This window comes from Lissotriton helveticus, chromosome 12, assembly GCF_964261635.1.
Source record: "Lissotriton helveticus chromosome 12, aLisHel1.1, whole genome shotgun sequence".
NCBI lineage: Eukaryota > Metazoa > Chordata > Amphibia > Caudata > Salamandridae > Lissotriton > Lissotriton helveticus.
Window position 1 is genome coordinate 807,716,180 of NC_136073.1, and position 23,279 is coordinate 807,739,458.

General features: G+C 48.5%; 1 protein-coding gene across 1 annotated transcript in view; it reads left to right on the forward strand.

The window, feature by feature from the left end:
- The window catches only part of LOC144798932 (GON-4-like protein), a 396,699-nt gene that overhangs the window by 28,969 nt on the left and 344,451 nt on the right, over window positions 1-23,279 (forward strand). Inside the window, exons 3-5 of the mRNA XM_078670067.1 lie at window positions 16,267-16,379; window positions 16,707-16,833; window positions 18,449-18,651. Coding sequence (XP_078526193.1) covers window positions 16,267-16,379; window positions 16,707-16,833; window positions 18,449-18,651 — 443 coding nt within the window. The remainder of the gene's footprint in view (window positions 1-16,266; window positions 16,380-16,706; window positions 16,834-18,448; window positions 18,652-23,279) is intronic.

Genomic DNA, 23,279 nt, shown 5'->3' on the forward strand with positions numbered 1-23,279 from the left:
GAAAAAAATAGAGCAGTCGCGGCAGAGTCACCATCTTAAGGAGTGCCACCCTTCCCGCCAGGGATAGGGGAAGCGTACCCCAGAAGTCAACGTTTGTTTTAGTGAGACGGAACGCCGATCCGATGTTGCCCTCCAAAATATCCACGTTCGTATGGTAGATCGAAGTGCCTAAGTACCGCAGGCTCCTCTCCTCCCAGGACACCCCTTCCGAAGAGTGCGGGCATGGTCCGCGCGCCCGAGTCGGAAACAGGAATGACTTCGCCCAGTTCACTCTGAGGCCCGACACCCTGCTCAACTCCAGAAGTAGAGCTTTAGCTCCTCGCAGGGAGGCCGCAGTGTCCGCCAAAAACAGCAGGAGGTCATCCGCATATAATGCGATATGATGCACCTGTCCATATACGTCCAACCCCTGATACGCTCGCCCCAATCGGGCGCGCGCCGCTAAAGGTTCGATCGCTATGGCGAACAAAAGGGGCGAGAGGGGGCAACCCTGTCGCGTGCCCCTCCCCACCACGCATGCCTCTGATATGACACCTCCCGTTCTGTCTCAAGCCGTAGCGTTCTTGTATAGAAGTGCCGTCCAGTCCACAAACTCCGTGCCCAATCCCATGGCGCGCATAACATGGAACAGATACGGCCATTCCAGGCTATCAAAAGCCTTTTCCATGTCAACGGCAAACACCGCTGCCGCGTCCACCTCGTAGGTGTCTGCCTCCAGTACGTGGAGAAGCCGTCGTATATTGAGCGCGATGTTGCGGGCCGGGATAAAGCCCGATTGGTCCACGTGGATCAGAGTGGCCATGTGGGGAAGTAAGCGCGTCACCAAGATCTTGCTCAAGATCTTGTAGTCCAGGTTAAGCATGGACAGCGGGCGGTATGCCGACCTGTCCCAAGGCGGCTTGCCAGGTTTCAACAGAGGGACAATGATCGCCTCGCCTGTAGTCTTCGGGAGGCTGCCCAGACGCTTAGCCTCATTGTAGAGCCCCGCCAATTGGGGTGCCAGGAGGTCGACGTAAGTGTGGTAGAACTCTGTCGGTAGGCCATCAGAGCCCGGTGTTTTATTCCGCGCCATACTCGCGATGGCGACTCTCACCTTCCGTTCATCAATTTTACCCCCTAGAGGTTTAGCATTCTCCTCGTCCGGCTCCGGTAGATCTAGCCCCTCCAGGAATCTCTGGAACTCAGCCTCCTGCGGAATCACCCGACTACGGTAGAGCTCCGTGTAATAGTCATGGAATAACTCATTTATCCCCTGTTGGTGGAACCGCGCCAGACCCGCATGATTCCTGAGTTCGAGAATGATCGAACTTCGGCGAGCCGGGTTGGCTAGCCAGGCCAAGAGCGCCCCCGTTTTATCCCGTTCCAAATGCGCACGTCTAAGGTAGGCTTTGTGATCGAAGCACCTGAGGCGTTCCACCGTCGCCGCCACCGACTCCCTCGCCTCAAGTAGTGCCTCCTGAACGTCCGGTCGCTCAGGTTGGACCCTCTCTAGCGAACGTAGCTTTGCGTCCTCCTGGTCAACTGCATTGAGCAAGGTCCTCCGCACCCCCGACCCCTCGCAATGCATCGTCCCCGCACCACCGATTTGAAGGCGTCCCACTCGATTGTTGCCGACCCCGCAGTCCCCGCGTTATCCCGAAAATACGATTCTATTTCCGTGGCTATCGCGGACCGGAAGACCTGATCGTCTAGCGCCTCTGGGCGAAGTTTCCAGGTGGGAATGCGTGGTCGTCACTGCGCCCATCGCAGGTGCACCAGCAACGGGTTATAGTCGGAAATCGTGCGCGTGAGGTATTTGCTATGGTACACCTCGCCATGCACATCCGGGGAGCATACGAAGGCGTCTATTCGCACGTGAAGTTCGTGAAGGGCGGAGAAGAAGTAGTCCCTGTCCAATGGGTGGTGAGCCCTCCAAGCATCTATTAGCCCCTAACGCCGCTGCCAGTCAGAACGCGCAGTCGCCAGTCTGCCTGCCGGTGCATTTAGTAAAGGGGGATGTGAGCGGTCTAAGGCAGTGTCAGTCACACAATTAAAATCCCCTACAAGGAGCAGAGGTCCTATTAAGAACGGTGCCATTGTGCGGGACAGCAAGGAGAAGAAAGCAGGTTGGTCCACATTCGGTGCATATATGCAACCCAACGTTAGATCCCTCCCATCCAGCTTGCCCCTCAATACCACATACCTACCCTCTGGGTCAATAAGCTGTTGCGAGCATTGAAAGGGCACCCCAGGCCTTATCCAGATGACCACCCCCCTGGCATAGGCCGAGTAATCAGTGTGATATACCTGTCCCCTCCATCTTCGCTGCAATGCTTTCCCTTCCTGCGCTAGGAGATGCGATTCTTGGAGGAAGGCAATATGTATGCCCCGTCGACTTAAGTATGAGTGTATCTTGTGGCGTCTATGCATGGTGTGCATCCCCCGCACGTTCTACGTGAGACATTTGTAACCTAAGTCTGGTCCCATGGCAGTACCCATTGTAGTTCACACCGTCCCCCATAGGAACCTCTGACACGTCCAGAACCCACCCCCCATCTCCCATACCCATTATCAAACTGTGCTACCCAACTCCCGCACCCCAGGACAGACAACCAACGTGGCAACCCCATCCAAAACCTGAAAAACAAGTGTTAATCAACAATAGTAGGCTAGGCTATACGGAACGACAATGCCAATCAGATCCGGAGCTACCCCCCACCCCAAGCATTCAAAAAGATCTCCCATGCTTCTCCCCCCTCAACAGTACAGTTATGAGCTATAGAAGACCGTTGACCCCCCGCCGCCCTCGCCACAGCAGGTAGGATCCCCCCCCCCCCCCGAGTCCCAATACCGTATGAAAGAGTATCCCATGTCATCACAGCCTCTTCAGCCAAACATGCCGCCCGCCGTCTGCGGGGTGACCACCGGGAGATCTGGCTCGGAGAGACCAAGAGCACTGCTGGAACGCCGGACTCATGTTCAGCATTTTCCGAGTGATCCGAGCCGTTACTGGAAGGGCTGATCTCCCCCTGGCTGATGGCTGCCACCGCTAATACTGCCTTGTTTCTCTCCTGTTGCTATCCAGTGGGGGAGCCAGGCCGACGCGTCGGTGTCAGATCAGTAGAGCCACGTCTGGGCGCGGGCACAGCGGGGGTGTGTCCATCGTCTGCTCCCCTGGTTTCTATCCAGTCCCAAGCCGCCTGCGGTGTAAGAAAGAAATGAGTGCTCCCGCCAGCAATGACCTTCAGGCGGGCCGGAAACAACATAGCGTAGGGCATCTGTAATGCTCTTAGCTTCCGCTTGACCACCAGGAAGGATGACCGCTGACGCTGGACGTCTCTGGTGAAGTCCGGGAAAATCATGACCTTGCTGTTACCAATGCGTAGGTTCGGCAAGGCCCTGGCCGCCTGAAGAATGTGATCACGATCCCGGTAGTGCAACAGGCGCGCCACCATCGGGCGAGGCGGCCCGCCGGCCCTAGGCGGGCGCGACGGGACTCTGTGGGCGCGCTCCAGAGCGAAGAATGGGGAAAGCCCCTCCGGTGCCACCTCCGTCCGCAACCAGTGTTCCAAGAAGGCCACTGCGTCTTGGCCTTCCTCCCTCTCCGGGACTCCCACGAGGCGGAGGTTGTTACGTCTGGAGCGCCCCTCGCTGTCCTCGGCCCTGAGCTCCAGCACCCGAACTTTCTGCGCCACTTCCACCAGTGAGGCCTTCAGTGTGGCCATGTCCCCTGGAACGTCCTTCATGGTCGCCTCCGTGGTCGTTACTCGCTCCTTCAACTTCCTGTGGTCATCCTTCAGAAGAGACAGGTCGGTGCCAATGGCGTCCATCCGCTTCTCCAGGGCCTCCCGCGATGCCACAATGGCCGGCATAATGTCACTCAGTGAGGGGTGCCGCGTCGGGGCTGAGCCTCCAGAGCCAGATGCTTCCTCTCCGCCCGGCATCGTGTGACCCGGGTCATCCAGCCGCAGTACATCAAATCCCTTCCTTCTGGTCCCCCGGACCATCCTGCAGAAAGAATCCGGGGTCTGCTCCAAACCGCTCAGTCAGGCCCAGTGCGCCGGGCCCGTCAGCCCACAGTCGTTGACACAGGGGAGCCCCGGCACCAGGTCCGTGCCCCCCGTCGTCCGCGGCAGGGAACACTCCCACTCCTCCGATAGTGGGTGCTGAGATAAAGTCAGTGCAGGAAGACCGTCCCAGCCAGGGACCTCCGGGGGGGCCCCAGGGCCTGTCCGACGCAGACGTCCCCCGCAGCAATCAGCCGTGCAGGCAATATAGGCACCGGTGGTCTCAGGGCCCCAGGGGTTTTATGGGCAACTCGCTGGTCGTGGCAGAGATGTGTGGGCCTCCCGCGTAGGCGCCCCCTGCCCTCCAGACGTCTCCCCCGACAGGTCACCGGCCTTCAGCAGCTCCCAGCCACCGTCAGTGGTCGTCGTGTTTGGTTGCTAGGGGCGGTTGCGGAGGAGCTCCAGAGTCCCTCTTCCGACTACATCGGCGCCCAAGCCACGCCCCCATCATACACAGTAATGTGCGCTCACAGGCACCAGAGTTTAGAAATCCAATGCAACCCATACTTCACTGCTGACACCATTAGACATTAGTAACAACCCAATGAGGAATGAATGAGACAATGGTTGGCGCCCATTGCTAAACACTGGCACAGGGAAAAGCCATCACTGAGGCACATGGATGCAAAAAAGAAAAAAATCAGTCAAAGGAGTGAGTTATGTCACAATAAAGATTCAAGAGCAGCACCAAACATATAAGCTGTGTTACAAGTTGAAAACCTAGCTCAGTTGGTTGAGCTTCCAAAGCAGAGATTTACATAATTAATAGCCCTGATGTTTTATTCAGACAAGGCCAGCTCACCCTATAATCCTTGAGAGGTCAATAACGCAGATAGCGCAGAGTCTAGTAATAATTACGCCATGTAATACAGAAGTCTTGAAGCCACCTGCATTTCTGAACGCAAAGAGTGATTAGTCATTATTATAAACAACTTGTCACAATGAATACTAAGGAATAGCTTGTTATTTAGAAGTGGATTGCATGTTTTAGTCTCCATGTCAACGATGTATGCTCTCAAAAGACAATCAGAAAATTAGATATTAACAAAGTGTCTCAGATTTTATCTGGGTCTTGACTCCACAGCATAGGGCGTTTAGTGAACATGTGTGTAGGAGTGCAGCGCCACAAAGCTGTGTTACTGTCCGAAGCGAATTGCTTCTTGCTGAAAAACTAAAAGTACCTCAAACCGAGTGCGAGCAGGGAAAGGACACTAGTAAAGAAATGAATCCGTTCTTGGTCCATGCTCCAGGCAAGGAACAAAAAGACTGTGAGTAAGTGAAGCTGGCACTTGCTGGCCAAGAGAAGCATGGAATTGCTAGTGACAAAGCGAGCCAAAGATAAATAATGGGCGGGTGCTAAGCCCTTGTTAGGTTTTATTTTTTTTAAAGAAAAGATCTCGCAGGCAACGGTGCATGTGCCCCCTCAGGCAAGACCTAATTAGAACCTGTTGAGTACATGCAGGCTAGTCAGTGACCTAATAAAATACCACAAAGACGTATCGGAAAAGCCAGTATATCTGGCTTTGACCACCAGCCGTTTGGCCTTACTTTGTCAAGGGTTCTGCAAGATGTTATTGTTGGGGAAACTGTGGGCCATCATCACCATAAAATAAATAAAAGCAAACCTGGTTTTGGTCTCTAAAAGCAGTCATTGATGTAGTAGTCACCAGTATTAAAGTAAACTACATTGTGTGTAGATATGCACCCTGGGAAAGGGCAGAATACAGATAAGTGTGGCAGTGTCAACAATGGCTGAAGTGGACTGACCCATTGCCTGATCCTGTATACCGTAGTAAGCTTTAGAAAAATGTCAATTACACAAGAATGGGCCAGTGTTTGAAGTGGGCTGGGTGAAAGTCCTTCAAAGGAAGTTTATGATACTTATATACTTATAATTTTAGTAAAATCAAAAAGTCCTGACTAATTCCAGTCTTAAAGAGATCAGATTATGGTTAGTGGTGTGGAGGGTGTAGCAAGCTCTAGGGGTGAACAGTGAAAGCACATAAACTAGAAAATAAGATCGCGCAAAAGAGAGGTATATCTCAAACGATGAGAGCAGAAAAGAACTTTGAAAAAAGAGGCAGATCAGACGAGCGGAACCAACACTGCCTGTGAGAGTGGGACATATACAGAATGTAAGGCAGTGATCGGAAGAGCAGCAGGGTGGGCACGCTTGATGACATTTTAAGCCTAATGGATTAAAACCATGTATCTTCTAAGATTGTAAAACATAAAGCTCCTTCCTGAAGTGCATGTTTGCATACTCTTGAGTCCATTTTACACCTTTGTTAGTGCAGCAACTGTATTAAAGTATGTACAGGATTTATTTGGGCTTGCATGTCGTACCTATATTTGACTGTCAGCCGTCAAACAGTAAGTGGTTAAGTATTGGAAGTTTTCTACTTGCTCTGATCCAGGTCACAAAGGTGGGGACGGTTTGTGTGTTTGTTTTGTGTGTGTTTTTTTCGTATTATTTCTGCATGCTTAACATTTCTGGTTTTGGTGCTGGTTCATGTTGCCCTTGTCCAACACAGATTGCCACAATGCAGTGTTAATAGAGCACCTATTATTGATTCATGTTGGAATGCCGGAGGTTTAACTTTAATGATTAATACAGTAAATTGGTTGTCAGTAATGGCTGTGCTTGCCGTTTTAGACTCCAGCCTAAGAATGATAATGTTGATTGCTTTGATGTCCCATTAGAAGCTAGTGAGTGACATTACAGGATTGGTTTACAGTGTAAGTTGTAGGTGGACGGCTCACACTTTTTGCTTTGACAAGGGAGTGCCTTCCTTGCTTGCACGCGAGCGGAAGTGTATGTTTGATCTAGGCAATGCCAGGTGGCATCTTCAAGACACTTGATCCAGGGACGTAGGGGGAGAGGGTGTGTTGTGTGTGTGTCTGGCATTGTTGCTGTCCACACTTTGTGCTGTATGTGCTAGTGAAGTTTGGGCCAAAGTTTTCAAATCTTGGGCTTTGTCAGTTTGTGTTATAAAGCACTCAACATACCAGACATTTTATAGTTCTAATGGCATATTAAGGCCACTTCAGATTGGAGAAAGTCAGTTTTTACAGTGTTGGCATGGCTGTGATGGAACTTGTTGTTTTTGGAATTGTAGGGTGCCAACTTGGAACCGAAGTGCTCTTAGAGAGCATTGATCAGCTAGATTGAAGGCTAATCTGAACCTATGTCATGTCCGAGTTATAGGTGCGTAATTGTTGAGCTTTAATAAATAAAATGTTAGTGTATGCCACTTGCCACAAACTATGGAGCCACACTTTTTGGGGGGGGGTATGGGGGAACAAGAGTAAAGTTATGGGTAGTCGATATTTGCATCCTCCCTCTAACAATGGACCAACACCGCAGGGCAAATGAGACACAGTAAGGTCCCACAGGACTTTTTTTATGAAGATCAGACAATAGTTTATTTCTGCTCGTCAAGTTAGAACTCGAAATACATTTCTCTTTCTATTGTGCTCTGCGAGTCCATTAAAAAAAAAGACAGGTGTGGGCAGTGAGGAACTACCATTACTCTGTTCTGGAGGAAACAAGATGGTTAAAAGCTACAACAATGTCTAGTAGTTATGACCAGGGATCCCTTTTTCTGTAGACTGCTAGTATAAACTAATTCACACATACATCAGGCATACATTCACGCAATACCATCTGGTATGCATTTCCTTTTTAGGTCTCGCACTGCGATTTGCAGGCCAAAGGCCTGCAGTCGCAGAGCGAGTCTTTTGTAATCGTTTCACGCGTTTTACTTTCAAGGAGTAGGCAGAGCGGACAAGAGGCTGTTACGCGCACGCAGCCGGCCGCAATGGGATCAGGTCGCGCGCTCACCCTCTCCTGTCTCTTCTTTCTCTCCTTGGACGCCTCATGCATACACACACACAGCCCCTGCTTTTCGCACAAGCACACACACAGACACACACACGGGCACACGAGCGCACATACACACACACACACATGCACACATACAGACACCAACTCCCCCCCCCGCCGCCGCCTCCACCCCCCAAGGGTGAGATGTCCCCCCCCCTCTTTCCTCGCACTCACCTGAGAGGTCGGCGCGGGCCCCACCGAGCAGCAGGAGGCAGGCGGCGAGCAGCAGCGGCGGCTCCATGGCGCTTGGTCCGTCCGTCTGTCTGACTGCCGGCGCGTGCCCCCTTTCGGCCTCCTATACAGATGCGTGAGAGAACAAGGCCCAGTGCGCCCCTCTTACGCACTGAGCGAGCGCGCGCGTGCCCGCCCGCCACAGAAAGAGAGCACGGACAAGGACCCGGGTCTAATATCAGCTGCGCACGACCCGAGCCCGAGGACAGGGGGCAGACCAGGGCCATGGAAGTAGAAGGACAAGGGCCGCGAGCCCGCCTGCGCTCGTGTATCGCTTTGTGTGAGCACAGAGGCAGTCTACGCTGCCAGGTAACAGTGAGTATTCCCAATATTCGGCATTGCTTTGGGGGTGACCAGACACTCGTTTGTTTTACTTTTAGCGCCCACGCACGCACCACTCACGTGCTTGTTTTACCTTGTGTTCCAGAGCTCTCACCAGTCTCCTTTCATCATTCAAGCCTGTAGACAACTGAGAGCATTTATTTCTGTTTTCTCTCTTTTCGATAGTATTGGTGGAGTTTATCGCTGTAATTAGATGTTCTCTACGTTTTTTGGTAGTGAGGTCTGTTGAGCTGCTGGGTTTCCCCAGAGAATCCTCATTGATATTGTCCGGGTCTCTGCATGTGGTCAGAGAGCGCCTGGGTAATCCTCTAACCACTGTTTGACTGACAGGTCACCCTTGGAGTTCAGTCACATGATAAAATGTGCAGGAGTAGACCCTGCCAGCCTTATACGTGTAACTCTTATATGTGCCTGTGCTCATGGGGTGGGGCTGGACATACAGTGAAGCTCTAAGGCGCGCACGCGCAAGCACTGTGAGGCCCTGACCTGAATCTATTTTAGGGACTTCAGTTTTATTTAAGACTATTAGTAATGTTCTTTCTATACATTTTCCCTTCTCTCCCATTCACTCATTATCTCTCTCTCCCTTTCACTCGTAATCTCGTTTTCTGACTATATCTGTCTGTCAGCCCTCTTTCTTTCTATAGTTCACCCTCGTTCTCTCTCGCTCTCATATTTATACAACTTACTAGCTGCTCTGATTCTTCCCCCACTCTGTCCCTTCTTTTTTCTCTCCCTCAAGATTCCCCTCTTCTCTCCTCGTATGTCGGTCTCTCTCCTTCTGTCCGTCTTCTCCCCCCCCCCCCCCCCCCCCCCACCACCTCTCTCGTCCTGCCCTCGGTTATGTAAGAAGCTCTCCTTCAGATTTCTAGCAAGTACACACACAAGGGCCCTTACTTAATACACGTTCCGTAGGATAAATCTGTTTCTGGCAACTCCTTGGAAACAAGAATGGCGCAGATCTTTCTATCCCTGGAGTTGAATTTGTAATTTTCAGAACCTCGCTGTCTCGAGCAGAATTCTTGAATATAATTCTTTATTTTTACTAACGTTTACCTGGCAGATAATTTATTGCGACGCTCTTAGCATTTGGAACAGTTCCAGTCTCCCAAGCTGTCCGAGGAATCCACAGAACTAAGGGGCATATTTACAAACAAGAATTTGCAATGCAATAGGTGCCCTCATTTACGTGAGTTTGAGCTATTCACATTGCAAATAACAATGCCTTTTAGTTTTGTTTTCGTTTTTAAAACTTAAATAATAGGCATTGTCATTTATAATGCCAATAGCTTAAACTCACGTAAATGCGAGACCTATTGCATTGCAAATGCTTGTTACCTGCTAAAGTGAAGGAACACTTAGTCAGCATGTCTTTTGGAGGTCCTGTGGTAACATATAACAACAAGCATTTGCAATGCAATAGGTCTCGGGTTAATTAAGTTTCAGCTATTGCCATTGCTAAATATTGCAACACCAACTGCAACAAAAGCTATTGGTGTTGCACCATCCATGGGCCAACAACGTAAAGTGGGGTTTTCATGGCCCGGTACTGGTCCAGCTTGTCACTTTGGGTAACCCTGGGACAGGGCTCAATGAGACGCATCACCAGCTGTGTGCCTTGGGTCAGCTTGTCCTACTAATGGTTGTATGATGGAACAACATAGGGAAATACGTCGCAAGCCTTAACCACGCATTTTTTTTACACATTTTTTAAATAACGTGTATGTTTTTAAAATGGATGCTGTTACCATGCATTGTTTTGTTATATAAAACTATGTTTTTGTGGGGGAGACCCCTCACGCCTCCAGCTCACCTTAAATGCGTAGTAAAGGCATTCATTGTAAAAACATGCACTTTGTAAACATATGCGTGCTTAAAAATGCGTGGTTAAGTCATAATGTGGTAAAAACCTCCTTGTAAAGGTTGTTTCCCCATACTAAGTAGGCCTGGCAGACCTCACGATCAGGGGATGCGGGTATGCAACCTTTACCACACAGTTTTTACCACGCAATACCATTACCACAAATTTTTTACAACGCAAAAACTTTTACAACGCATACTTTTACAACGGATACTATTACAACGCAAGTACTATTACAACGCATGTATTTTTACAACGCATTTCGTAAATTAAAGGGGTATTTTAAGGGTTAAGGGTTATGTTTGGGTTTTTGGTTAAAGGGGTATTTTTAGGGTTCAGGGTTAGGTTTGGGTTTTTGGGTAAAGGGGTATTTTTAGGGTTCAGGGTTAGGTTTGGGTTTTTGGGTAAAGGGGTATTTTTAGGGTTCAGGGCTAGGTTTGGGTTTTTGGGTAAAGGGGTATTTTTAGGGTTCAGGGTTAGGTTTGGGTTTTTGGGTAAAGGGGTATTTTTAGGGTTCAGGGTTAGGTTTGGGTTTTTGGGTAAAGGGGTATTTTTAGGGTTCAGGGCTAGGTTTGGGTTTTTGGGTAAAGGGGTATTTTTAGGGTTCAGGGTTAGGTTTGGGTTTTTGGATAAAGGGGTATTTTTAGGGTTCAGGGCTAGGTTTGGGTTTTTGGGTAATGGGGTATTTTTAGGGTTCAGGGCTAGGTTTGGGTTTTTGGGTACAGGGGTATTTTTAGGGCTAGGTTTGGGTTTTTGGGTAAAGGGGTATTTTTAGGGTTCAGGGCTAGGTTTGGGTTTTTGGGTAAAGGGGTATTTTTAGGGTTCAGGGCTAGGTTTGGGTTTTTGGGTAAAGGGGTATTTTTAGGGTTCAGGGTTAGGTTTGGGTTTTTGGATAAAGGGGTATTTTTAGGGTTCAGGGCTAGGTTTGGGTTTTTGGGTAATGGGGTATTTTTAGGGTTCAGGGCTAGGTTTGGGTTTTTGGGTACAGGGGTATTTTTAGGGCTAGGTTTGGGTTTTTGGGCAAAGGGGTATTTTTAGGGTTCAGGGCTAGGTTTGGGTTTTTGGGTAAAGGGGTATTTTTAGGGTTCAGGGTTAGGTTTGGGTTTTTGGGTAAAGGGGTATTTTTAGGGTTCAGGGCTAGGTTTGGGTTTTTGGGTAAAGGGGTATTTTTAGGGTTCAGGGTTAGGTTTGGGTTTTTGGATAAAGGGGTATTTTTAGGGTTCAGGGCTAAGTTTGGGTTTTTGGGTAAAGGGGTATTTTTAGGGTTCAGGGCTAGGTTTGGGTTTTTGGGTACAGGGTAAAAATAATTTAAAATTTAAATTAAAATAAATTATATTAATTTTAATTATTTACATTTTTAAAAATATTATATACTTACCAATACTTACGTTGTAATGGTATGCGTTGTAAAGGTATCTGCGTTGTAAAAAAATGCGTTGTAATGGTACTTCGTTGTAATGGATCCTGAGTTGTAAAAAATGCGTGGTAAAGGTAGGCGTTGTAAAGGTATGCGTGGTAACGTCATACATCCGGGGATGCGGCGTGTGAACCTCACTATGTTCTGCCACATAACACAAATGAGGAACCTTGCGCATTTTATACCCTATCACAACCTGGTACAGCCTTACCCTGGCAGAGTATCAACCAGTCTGCCTACTCGTTGGCACAGCCTACGGCATTGAGTACCGCTGACACAGTACAATGACGGGTGTCACCGACGTTAGTTATACTCTGGCACCCTAGAGGCAGCTATGGCACACCGTGCAAAGAAGATTCTCTCCAAGGTGCATAGCTACCACTGGTGCAACAGGTGCAGTGACACAGATCCAGAGGCGCCCACTGAACCCTGATTATTGCTGTATTTTATCATTCAAACAGCAGCCAGGGTGTCCCTTTTCTTCCTTGCGCTAGGGCCTGGCATCACCCAATATACAGCCCCTGGCTGCCTTCAGTGCATCAAAGAGCTCAGCGAGCATCACTCACTCTGCACTTTAATACGTAAGCAACCCTAGTCCATCAAACGAAGAGGACTTTCACTCAGGACCTACTGGGGGAATACCCGAAGCACTGCAGGTCAGCCAACCACAAACCACAACGAGGATCACTGCCCACTTCATACCCTGGCAAGCCAAACTCTCTTGAGGTAGCCCGGCAAGCATACAGTAAAGACAGTTGCCCAATGTCTACCCTGGCACACCTCGGGTAGTTTCGCCAGCACTGCTTCACAGCCAGCAGGGATCTCACACCCTTCTCGTGAAGCCCAACAACCGTAGGGTACGTAAGAGTACGAGTAGGGTACAACCTCAGACACACAACTTTTGATTCAAGCATTTCTGGCTACCTTGGGAGAGTGCGGCGCCGACGGGGCGCAGGGCAGCCATGGCACACAGCGCAGGTGCAGCAGGTTCCTTTTCCTATCCATCGCATGGCAGCCCAGGAAGTCCTGGTGACCTACACTATGCATAGATGGTGGCACTCGGCGCATATCACCCATGCCTCGTGCCTTCTGCGCTGTTCGTGGTGTACAATGAGAGTATTCCTAGAGGCATCGAAACACAGGGCATGTGATGTCCCTGGCACTATATCCAACGGGCAGCCCTGGCACAGCTCAGCAGAAAGGCACTGGCATTCAATTATCACCCCTGCACACTCAATGCAGAGGAAAAAGCACTGTGCCTCAATCCGAGAGCCCTGCACTCGGAGGCAGCGGCTGCAGCTCCCAGCATCAGTGCAGAACTTCACGATGAACAGCAAACAAGATCCAGGTGACCGCCCCCTGCTTCACCTGAAAGCACTGCACGGTACCGATGACCACAGGACATCCATCCCTGCATCTCCCCGGGTGCACAGAGCAGCGAGGAACTAGAAGCACCACCTGCCCCTGCTATGCCCAGAATGCACTGCACAATGAGGAAGCCCTAGTTCCCAGTTCAAGCCCTGCTTCACCCCAGAGCACTGCGAAGAGGCAACAGGAACTCTGCATGTCCACTGCACCACCCCGGGTGCACTGCACGCGAGGAGAGAGCAGTGCTTACCCCTGCATCACCCCGGGTGCACTGCACACGTAGAGAGAGCAGTGCTTACCCCTGCATCACCCGGGGTGCACTGCAAGGCGATGACCGGGAGCACTCTGCCTATATGCCCTGGTCCACCTTGCAGAGAGGAGACGGGGTGCATAGTCCGTGCTGCTTCACCTCGGAGATCGTGATCCCCCGGGCGGCCTGAGGATCTCATCTCGGCGGGGTGCAGAGGAGAGCCCGGGCTGGAAGGCAGAGGCGGGCTGAGATGTCACCCCCGCCCCCAACCAGTGCACGCAGAGCCGGGGAAGGCTGCTGGAACAAACGAGCTGCGAGCCTCGGATCAGCAGCTCCGGGCACCCCTCAACCTGACCCTGCTCCTTCATCCGGGTCTCTGGCCTCCGCCTCACCAAGCATCAGCCACTACTGCCGGCTGCGCCTCTGTAAACAACAGAAACAAGCATCACCCGAACACAGCCACTTTCGCGATCGCTATTGTAAACACGTGGTGCACGCGCACATATGCTTTCAGTTATCGCGGCCCGTGGCTGGCCACAATAATTGGAAAAAAAAAGACAGTGCTGTTATCAGCGCCCCGCCCCCCTCTGCAGACTCCCTCTGCATTCCAGTGAGGCGCGCAACGCTATCCGGTCTGCCATGCCATGGTGTGGAGACAAGACCTGGCCGCGCGCACAACGTTATCCTATGGGGAAACGCTGCGCGCGGCCAGGTCTTGTCTCCCTTCGTCGTTCTCAGACTGCTGAGACGCCGACTAGAGTTCTCTGGCGAGAACGCGCTTTCAGCACGTTTCTAGCCGAGACCTAAAAAGGCAAGAGGCAATTTTAAATCAACAAAGAAAAACAAAAGAAATATCATAAGGAGACAGTGCCCCAAAAGTCTGGATTCCAGCTGAAGGTAAAGGATCTTGTTGCACTCGTGGATTTTTTTTTTTGTAGTTCAATGCAAACTTGTGAAAAGCACATCTATGAGAGAACATCAGTGAACACTCCGTGGTACACTGCACATTGGTACACTGGTTGTGTGGATGGTGATTGCATACAGACATATACATAGCTCATCAAATGTTTCTTCACGTATCCTAAACTAGACATGGGGAGGGCCTTATGTAGGGGATTGAGGGTAGCCTTGTTGTCAACCACTGAAACATAAAAACAATTTAGAAGGCACTAAGGAGCATGCATTTTACAAAAATTGGTGGAAAGTCCATGATAAGTGATACTCCATTATTCACGTCGTCAAAGGTTACATACACCCTGCTTTCCCACCTATTTCGGCATCTGTTTTCTCCCGACAATGTAATGGGAAGGGAGACCCCCGGTAGAAAAAGGAACTGCGTCTTCATGTCTCTGTGCTATCAACATCCACACAACCAGTGCACCAATGTGCAGTGTACCATGGAGTGTTCACTTATTTTCTCTCATAGATGTGCTTTTCATAAGTTTGCATTGAACTATAAGATAAAATGTGCACTTATGCAGCATGCCCGTTTACCTTCAGCTTGAATCCAGCTGACTTTTTGGGGCACTGCCTCCTTATGATTCTGTCTTTGTTCATTAAAAACTGTCTTTTTGTTATGTTACCACAGGACCTCCCAAAGACACACTGATAAAGTGTTCCTTCACTTTAGTAAGAAAAAAAGGAAACATATACCAGATGGTATTGTGCGAATGTATGCTTGCTATCTGTGTGAATTAGTTTATACTAGCAGATTTAAGGAAAGCGAGATCCCTGTGGACCAGACGGAAGCCACAGACCCCTTATGAGGTCAAAGGCTGAAACATGTTGAACCAGAGATGCAGGACTAATCACGACTCCTAGACATCTCTGTAGCTTTTAACCATCTAATTTCCTTCCACCCAACCCCTCCGTATTCAGTGGAGTTTAAGGAGGCCATCTCTGCCCATTCAGCTCAGCCTATTGTTTGCTCCTGGAGAGCATGTCACTCCTTATTCAGACCTCTTCAAGGTAGAGCACAGGCCCAGATGTGACGAGGCTTGTGCTAATTAGATGTCTAACAGTCCAGTCTAAAAGTTATTTTTCTTTAATATTTATAAAAAATCTGACTTCACCATTGAATTGTAATTTGTATAGCTATTAAAAATAGTTGTTTCTTTTTCTATCTGGTCCCATTCCCAAGATACAGCATTAGTATTTAATATGGCTTTCTATTGTTTCTCTCTGGGTCAGCCTGCCTTACCACATTGAAAATTGATGTTGGTTGCTAGTCATGTAATGTCTTAACTATAAATTTGTACATGTCCTACTTTTAAATGCAATGTACACTGCCTTGGGTGCTACAAGGCCTGCATAAGGTTGACTTATTAACATATAAATGGGTGTTTTTTGTCTGTCAAAGGGTTTATCTTGACAGTTTGCAGTGCATATTTTGTACTATTACAGTCAGGGTACACAGAGTAGGCTTGAAGCCATACTTGCACTGCCACCATGGTGGTGGGCACAATAGGTGCTAAAGTCCGTAAGTGGTATTTAACGTTTGGCCCTGTCTGCACTTGTTTACGCCATATAATAGGAATTTACATGCATGGTAAATATTCCAATCAGGAATAGGCCAATTTAACCATGTTTAAACGGTCTAAAGTCCGCAACAATATAGGGCCCGGCAATAACCAATAAATCGGGAGTGACCGCGCAGAAAAAGCAGATTTTCTATTACAGGGGTGTGCCATAGTCCACAGTGTACATTGTCGTACGATTAACTACAATTGATTTAGACAAATATGTTTAATTACAATCTAAGTCGGAACAAATGACATGTGACATTCTGTTTAAGTTAGGAAAGGAATGTGGTTGCTTGTGCCTAGAAGAAACAGGAAAAACCCAATTTTGTCTTTCTTTTGATAGGGAAAACATCCAAAATGATCAATCCTGTTTGTGCAAGCACAGACTCCGTGAAAGATCCCTCGTCTTCTACTTTAAATGTACCAAAGAAGGCAGTGATGTTTAACAGAGAAGAGGTAATGACTGTTGCTCATGCTGTTTATATAGTGCAGTTGACAAAGATATAACCCATTAAAACTGCAAGTTTAATGATGTTTGCTCATAAGACCCTGTATTGCTACCAGACACTTAAGTGTTGGTTAGACTTTGAACCTTTTAGCGGCTGAAAGATTTATAATTGGAATTATAAAATGCTGAGCTAATTTCAACAGTGTTAAAAGTCCATTTAGTTTCGGGTGACAAGAGCTTTGTGGTGCGAGCTTAGACTTTGTTGTGATACTGGGTCTTATGAATACATTTTGTTGTATACTTTAAAAAAATAAATTTTCCTTGATTTGAAACAGTTTGTGCCAGTGAGGCGGTCACTGCAGCTGGGGGAGCCCCCGTCTTCTAGTGGAAAAATAAAAAGCACTGTGGAGTGTCCCAAAGATGAGGAGGATATGGAGTTCAGTGAGATGGTCATCACGTTGGGTAGGTAAATCAGGGCACATTCACTGGTAACCCATTAAAAAGTAACCTCTCTACATTTACAGCTCTAAACCAATTGGATCGTAGAGTCACCCATGGCATCGGCCAATGTTCAAAGGTGGTGGGAGGGGCCAAATGACTCTTGGAGATTTGTTAATTTCTTTTCACCCAGAGACAGACACTCACCCTAATATAAATGGTGACCGTACTCCACTATAGCTTAGATATGTATATAAAGTGGCCCTTCCTGGTCGTATATGGCTTAAGAGGTCACAGCTGGGTCTGAAGGGCTACTAAGAAGAGAATGACCAAACCTTTTGTATCTATTGCGCACTCCTCACTGTGTTCACTGCATCTGTCTGAATGCTGCTGTCTTTGGCATTTATGCACTTTTACAGTTTATGAAAGTGCTCTAAAGTGTTTGAAAATCAGCATGTTGACCCTGAACAAAACACCTAAATAAGACAGCAGCTGCATGTTGAAAAGTTAAGAAATGGAGGCGTGATATTCATGCTCGAGAGATAAATCATAGGAGTTCAAAGAGCTCCAAGATGTAAAATTATTTTTGTCACCCCATTCATAGTTTCTTAGTTTTATCTACCTTCTTAAATATTTACTTGAGCTATCAATTCTGCATCATCTCCCTTCTTGTACTGCTTCTCAGCCTTTCCTGTTCCTTCACACTGCTGTTACTTCAAGCCATACATTCTAGCCTTTCCATTATCTCTCACTCTTATGCTATCTTGTCTCTACATGCCCATTTTATTTTCAGCAATCCCACCATTACACATTCCAATGATCCAGTTTACGTAACTCGTATAGTACCAACGTATTGTCAACGACTGGTTCACAATAAATGTGAACGATTTTATTTTACCAGTTTCCAGTCACATAAAAGTAATTAGTGCTACAAATATGATTTGCACTCAAAGCTTAAAAACTGAAAAATTGAACTTTTCTGCTCTCTGGTCAAGCTTATTCATGCTTTGTATAGTCATAGTTTTATAACTGCATCTAGTTCAGAAAACCACTCCTGCAGCAATACTTTTTTCTTGAATATATTTCAGGCAATCCAATATTTCCCGTTATTCAGTGTTATTTCATTGCACACGGTGTTTGGCTACTTTAGTTTAGCATAGACTTTCTTCACAACAAGCCTGCATTTAAGAAAGCCAGCAAACCCATAGATCTTGCATAATCAGGCTGTCGTGTTTTAATAAGTGTTTTAATGGTTCCTGCTTCATTCATATCTTGCTCTACTGATCCCTTGCTTGCCTTGCAGCTGATTGTCTATACCCAAATAAAACATTTGTGAATAGTTTAAATAGAGATAGCTTCATTGCGTCCAGTCTTTGTAGTTTTTCACTTCTAATCGAGATTTAAACATGGAGATTTCCATAATAGGAAGCTCCGAAGCTTCAATGTCTTTAAATGAAAGTCCACAAACATGTACTCGTGACACCCTAGAAATATGTTGAAGGAAGATGTTACTTAAACTCTATAAACCAATTGCTTTATTGTTGTGTGCAAGTGGCTTTAACCATTCTCTAAGTCTGCTAGGTTTTAGTTGTGACCTTACGGTGTCTCAGAGCCCACACCTTTATTACATTTATCACAGAGGAAGACGAGTCAGATAGCAGCCCAGATCAGAGAAAGAAGAAACGGAAGAGGCCATTGGCCAAACGTAAGCGAGAAAGCAATGGGGAAGATACAGCCACTATGCCCGGCAATATTGAGTTGGACAATGTGCTAGAACACGCACTGGAGGACCGCGCCAAGCTCCATAACTTGACTGCCATCAATGTGCGAAACATTCTGCATGTGAGTATATTCAGGGCACTCATAAAATGACTTTCTGTTTTGGGGGCTGGCTTTAATAACATTGCAGATTTATCTACGTGCGGGTTTAAGTATAATCGTCTCTGATTGCCTGAATGAAAAAGCACTAAATATATATTTTTACTGTTGACCTTGTACAAGCATCATCATACAAACTAAATGGAGCTGTGTACCATGTGAATGTCCTGACCAACCAGGCTAAAGGGGATTATAAAATGCCTGACACAGGGCTGGGCAAGTGATAACGTTTGGATGATGGTGCTAAAGTGTGTGGGTTGAGTGTGGAGAATGTGAGATAAGTCTCATATGATCAGGTGAATAGTTTGATGTTATGTTGCCCTTTATAGTAACTTACTGGTCAAAAAAGATTAGTTCAAGCACATTTGGAGTGGCAGGTTTATTGACCTTTTGTAGGACAGGGCTGGACCGTCTATGGCCGTCATAGGCCGGAGTAGGCTGGGCTGGGCCTACCCTCTTGTTCTGGATATTTGAGTCCCGGCCCAATTAGGCGATATAGTTTCCCATATACTACCTTCAAGATGTGGGGGCAGTGAATAGTAAGTGTTTCAAAATGGGGGTGCATAATAAAGAAGAGGATGCCGTGAGATGAATGCCCACTAAAGAGACGCTGTGTGCCCTGTAGGTCTAATCAGACAATATTGAGTGAAATATTCTGCCTTCGAGTTTTGTAAATTTTTTGACCATTTCGTTGTCACTGTCGTTGTCTACATATCTCTAATAATTGTTCTGTAATGACATGTATTAAGCACTTTCAAGAGAAACTGTTTCCATTATGTGTGGATGGTGTCCTTCCCTGTGCTGTTCTGTTTGCTGTATGTTCACCTGCACCTCCAACTTTCATCCTAAGCTACTGCTGCTTTGAGAAGAGGAGGGCACAAAAGTAACTCTCCTGAACTCCTTGCAGGAAAAACTTTACAGTACGCCCACCAGGGGGTCAACCTATTTATGCGACATATTCCCCACTGCCTCCCCACTGCTTCTTCAGTTGACCCTTCCATGCACTTAGGAGTTAAAAATTACAGACATGAGCTTCAGAATTCTAGCCCTCGATGTCAACAAGACCCTGCACCCGCCACATGACCGGTTTGTCGCCCATGCTAAATGTAACTGCCCTTTATTCGCCTCTGTGCTTCTTTTAACGTGATTTTGAATCTAACCCTCGTGGAAGCTGGATGCTGTGTGCACGCCCTACCTGGAGTAGGGGCGCCTCCCTTTGACCTTGTGTGCTCGTTTCAGGGGATCTGGTCAGCGCCTCACCGGACCCGCTTCGCGGGTCCCGCAGCGCTTGGTCTGTGGACTGCTGACTGTTGTGAAGTAGCGCAGAGGACCGCGGGGCAGGTGAGAGTGTCAGCGGGGCTGCGAGCTTAAAGGCAGGGACTCCAGTGTCCAGGAGTCCCTGCGCGCCCGATTGCAGACACCTGGGCTGCTCTCCCCGCTGGCCACGCCCCCCACCAACTGTGTTAAAATCGGATCGTGTTGCCTGTTTCCCTGGGACCCTCGTGGAAGCTGGATGCTGTGTGCACGCCCTACCTGGAGTAGGAGCGCCTCCCTTTGACCTTGTGTGCTCGTTTCAGGGGATCTCGTCAGCGCCTCGCCGGACCCGCTTCGCGGGTCCCGCAGCGCTTGGTCTGTGGACTGCTGACTGTTGTGAAGTAGCGCAGAGGACCGCGGGGCAGGTGAGAGTGTCAGCGGGGCTGCGAGCTTAAAGGCAGGGACTCCAGTGTCCAGGAGTCCCTGCGCGCCCGATTGCAGACACCTGGGCTGCTCTCCCCGCTGGTCACGCCCCCCCGCCTATCAGCCTATCAGCGAGGTGTACAGAGTACAAAAGTCTTTAGGGCTTCCGCTTCACGGGAGCGAGCGGGAGCGCGCCGGGAGAAGCCCGGGACCGTCTAAGGCCGTCATAGGCCGGAGTAGGCTGGGCTGGGCCTACCCTCTTGTTCTGGATATTTGAGTCCCGGCCCAATTAGGCGATATAGTTTCCCATATACTACCTTCAAACTTTAGCTGCCATGCCGTCTCCGGTAAGGGAAGGTACCCCCATGAAGCAGGGAGCAGTTAAAAGTAAGACTTTAGATAACTACTTTCCCCGGGCCGTGGGTGATGGGGATAAGGAGAGCACCTTACTCCGGCTCAGGGCAGAGCGGAGACGCTCTATAGACAACCTGAAACACAGACCCCTTGGTGAATGCTCTACTTCGCTTAGCGAAGTGTCGACATCTATAGACGATGTCCCCCTCCTGTTGAGAGATTGTACGAATACTCCACCAGTTCCATCTATGAGTCTAACCTCAGCCACTAGCCCAAGCCCAAGTAGAGTGACTATTGATCTCATTTCTCAACCCCCACCTGTCACGAAAGCTAGGAAAGCCAATCCTAAGCCAGCCACTGTACAAGGAGCACACGGGCCCCCCCCAAATAAACGTAGGAGGAAGTCGAGGGGAGCACAGGGCAAAAACAAACCCAAAATCTCTCACTCTGAGTTTGGGAGGTTATCAAAACACCCCACACCGACCGTGAGATCAGCGGTTGAATTACACCCCAAACCAGCTGTACAGGATCCCTTGGCTCCCGCTCTGACAAAAGACACAGGAAATAATATAGCTAATGTCCCCCTTTCTGTTGCTCCGCTAGGTAACCTTGAATTCTTGCTCAGGTCACTGCTATTACCAATCAGCGAGAGCATCAAAAAGGTCGAGATTAGATTTACCATCCTGGAGGCCACACTAAGTAGCATGAAAACTCCGGCTGGCCCCCAGGGAAGATTGCCGGAGCATATTTCCTCTCTTACGGCCCTCCAGCAACCTCATAATGGTGCAATGAGCTCAGCCCCCCCACAGGCTGCGAATGCTGCGGCCCCCGCTCAATCTCTGAGGACTAATCCTGTACCAACCAAGTCACTTAATCCCAATAAGTCCACTCCTCTCGTAGACCCTGTCCCTCTGGCACAGCCTGTAGACAGTGTTGCACCGACACCTTTAATGAAGCTCCCCTCCAGGCCACGTAGGCCTAATCTACCTCCAGAGGCAAACGAGTTCACGGTAGTCATGGCTGGTGTCCCCCCACTAGAAGCGGGTGAAGCAGAGGACTTTTGCTCCTTAAAAAGCAGGGTAATTAAGTGGTTAAACATGAATAGACCCCTCGCAGTACATTTAAATAATGACATTATAATGGTTAGAAGGGTGCCGTGGGTAGGGAGAACATATAAATCCATAATAGGGGACTGCATATTGGTGAGTTTCAGGGATGCTGGAACTGTCTCGCACATATGTCAAGGCAAGAATAGATCTCGGGAATCGACCATTCAAACTCTTCAGGTGTCCTTCTTCTTCCCTCCTATCCCTATCCCTGCCCCTGTACACCCGTTTCAAACCTATGACAACTGGGAGAGGGTTGGTCGGAGGGGAAGACACCATGAATTTAACCCCAGGCCACTATTTAACCACCCAGAGCCACACTTTCATACTCTCAACCGGTTCAACTGTCTGAACGACCTTGAGGGGGTTGATTGACAAACGGATACTGTCCCTCTAGGAGATGGGGAAAATGGGCCCTTGGCAGAGGAGAGGGAGGAGCAAAGTCCCCTGGCACAGCAAATCCCTTCGAGCTGGGTTGGGAAGTCTGGGTTAGATGGGCCCAGGGTTACAGATATTGAGTGTATAGGTGGGGGACAGGGGTCGGACACACAAGCGGCAGAGTGTGAGACACAAACGGGGCCCCAAGGGGGAACAGAGCGGAGTGGCAAGGTGCTGAGAATGACCTCTTGGAACATAGCAGGTTTGACAGGCAAATTTAACAATAAAGAGTGGCTTGATTACATTAGAAAATTCCATGTAATCAGCCTGCAGGAGACTTGGGCCCCGGAGAATAATTTTCATTTGCAGGGGTACAAGTGTTTCTTTGTACCCGCGCAAAAATCAAGATCAGGGAGAGCCATGGGAGGACTATCCATTTATATAGATTTAGATTTACCAGGCAGTTGGTCCACCCCAGATTGGAACTCCTATGGGATCCAGGCTGTTCGGTTTACCGGGAAGGGGCTAAGACTCACAGTCTTTAATATTTATAACAACGAGTTAGCGGGAAATCATACCTCACTTGTAGCTGAATTGGATCATAGGCTGAGTCAGGAAACATCAGCCCAGAAAAAGGGGCAGCCACATGCGTTGCTGGTCATGGGTGACTTTAATTGCCACCTTTGCCCGGCTTTGGTCCCAACAAATTCAGACTGGTCCCAATGCCCCATGGAGAAGGGGCCGCACTTTTCCCATACCCCGACAGGGTCAGCCTTCAGTATGCTCCGGCTCAAGTATGATCTTGAGCATACTATTAACATGATAGGCGCGCAGAAGGATGGCACACTTCCACCCACATTCAAGGGCAGAGGATGCTCATCTGTTATAGACTATATTTTGGTCTCAAGATCCCTGCTAAATAAGATAATTAGTGTAGGGATTGAATGGAGCAGTTTCAGCGACCATAACCCACTCGTTTTGGAGCTGATGCATAGGGTGGGTTTAAAAAGCAGAGAACATCGCACAATCATGGAGAGGGTAACAGACCAAGGCAGGAGATTAAAGTGGTCCAAAATA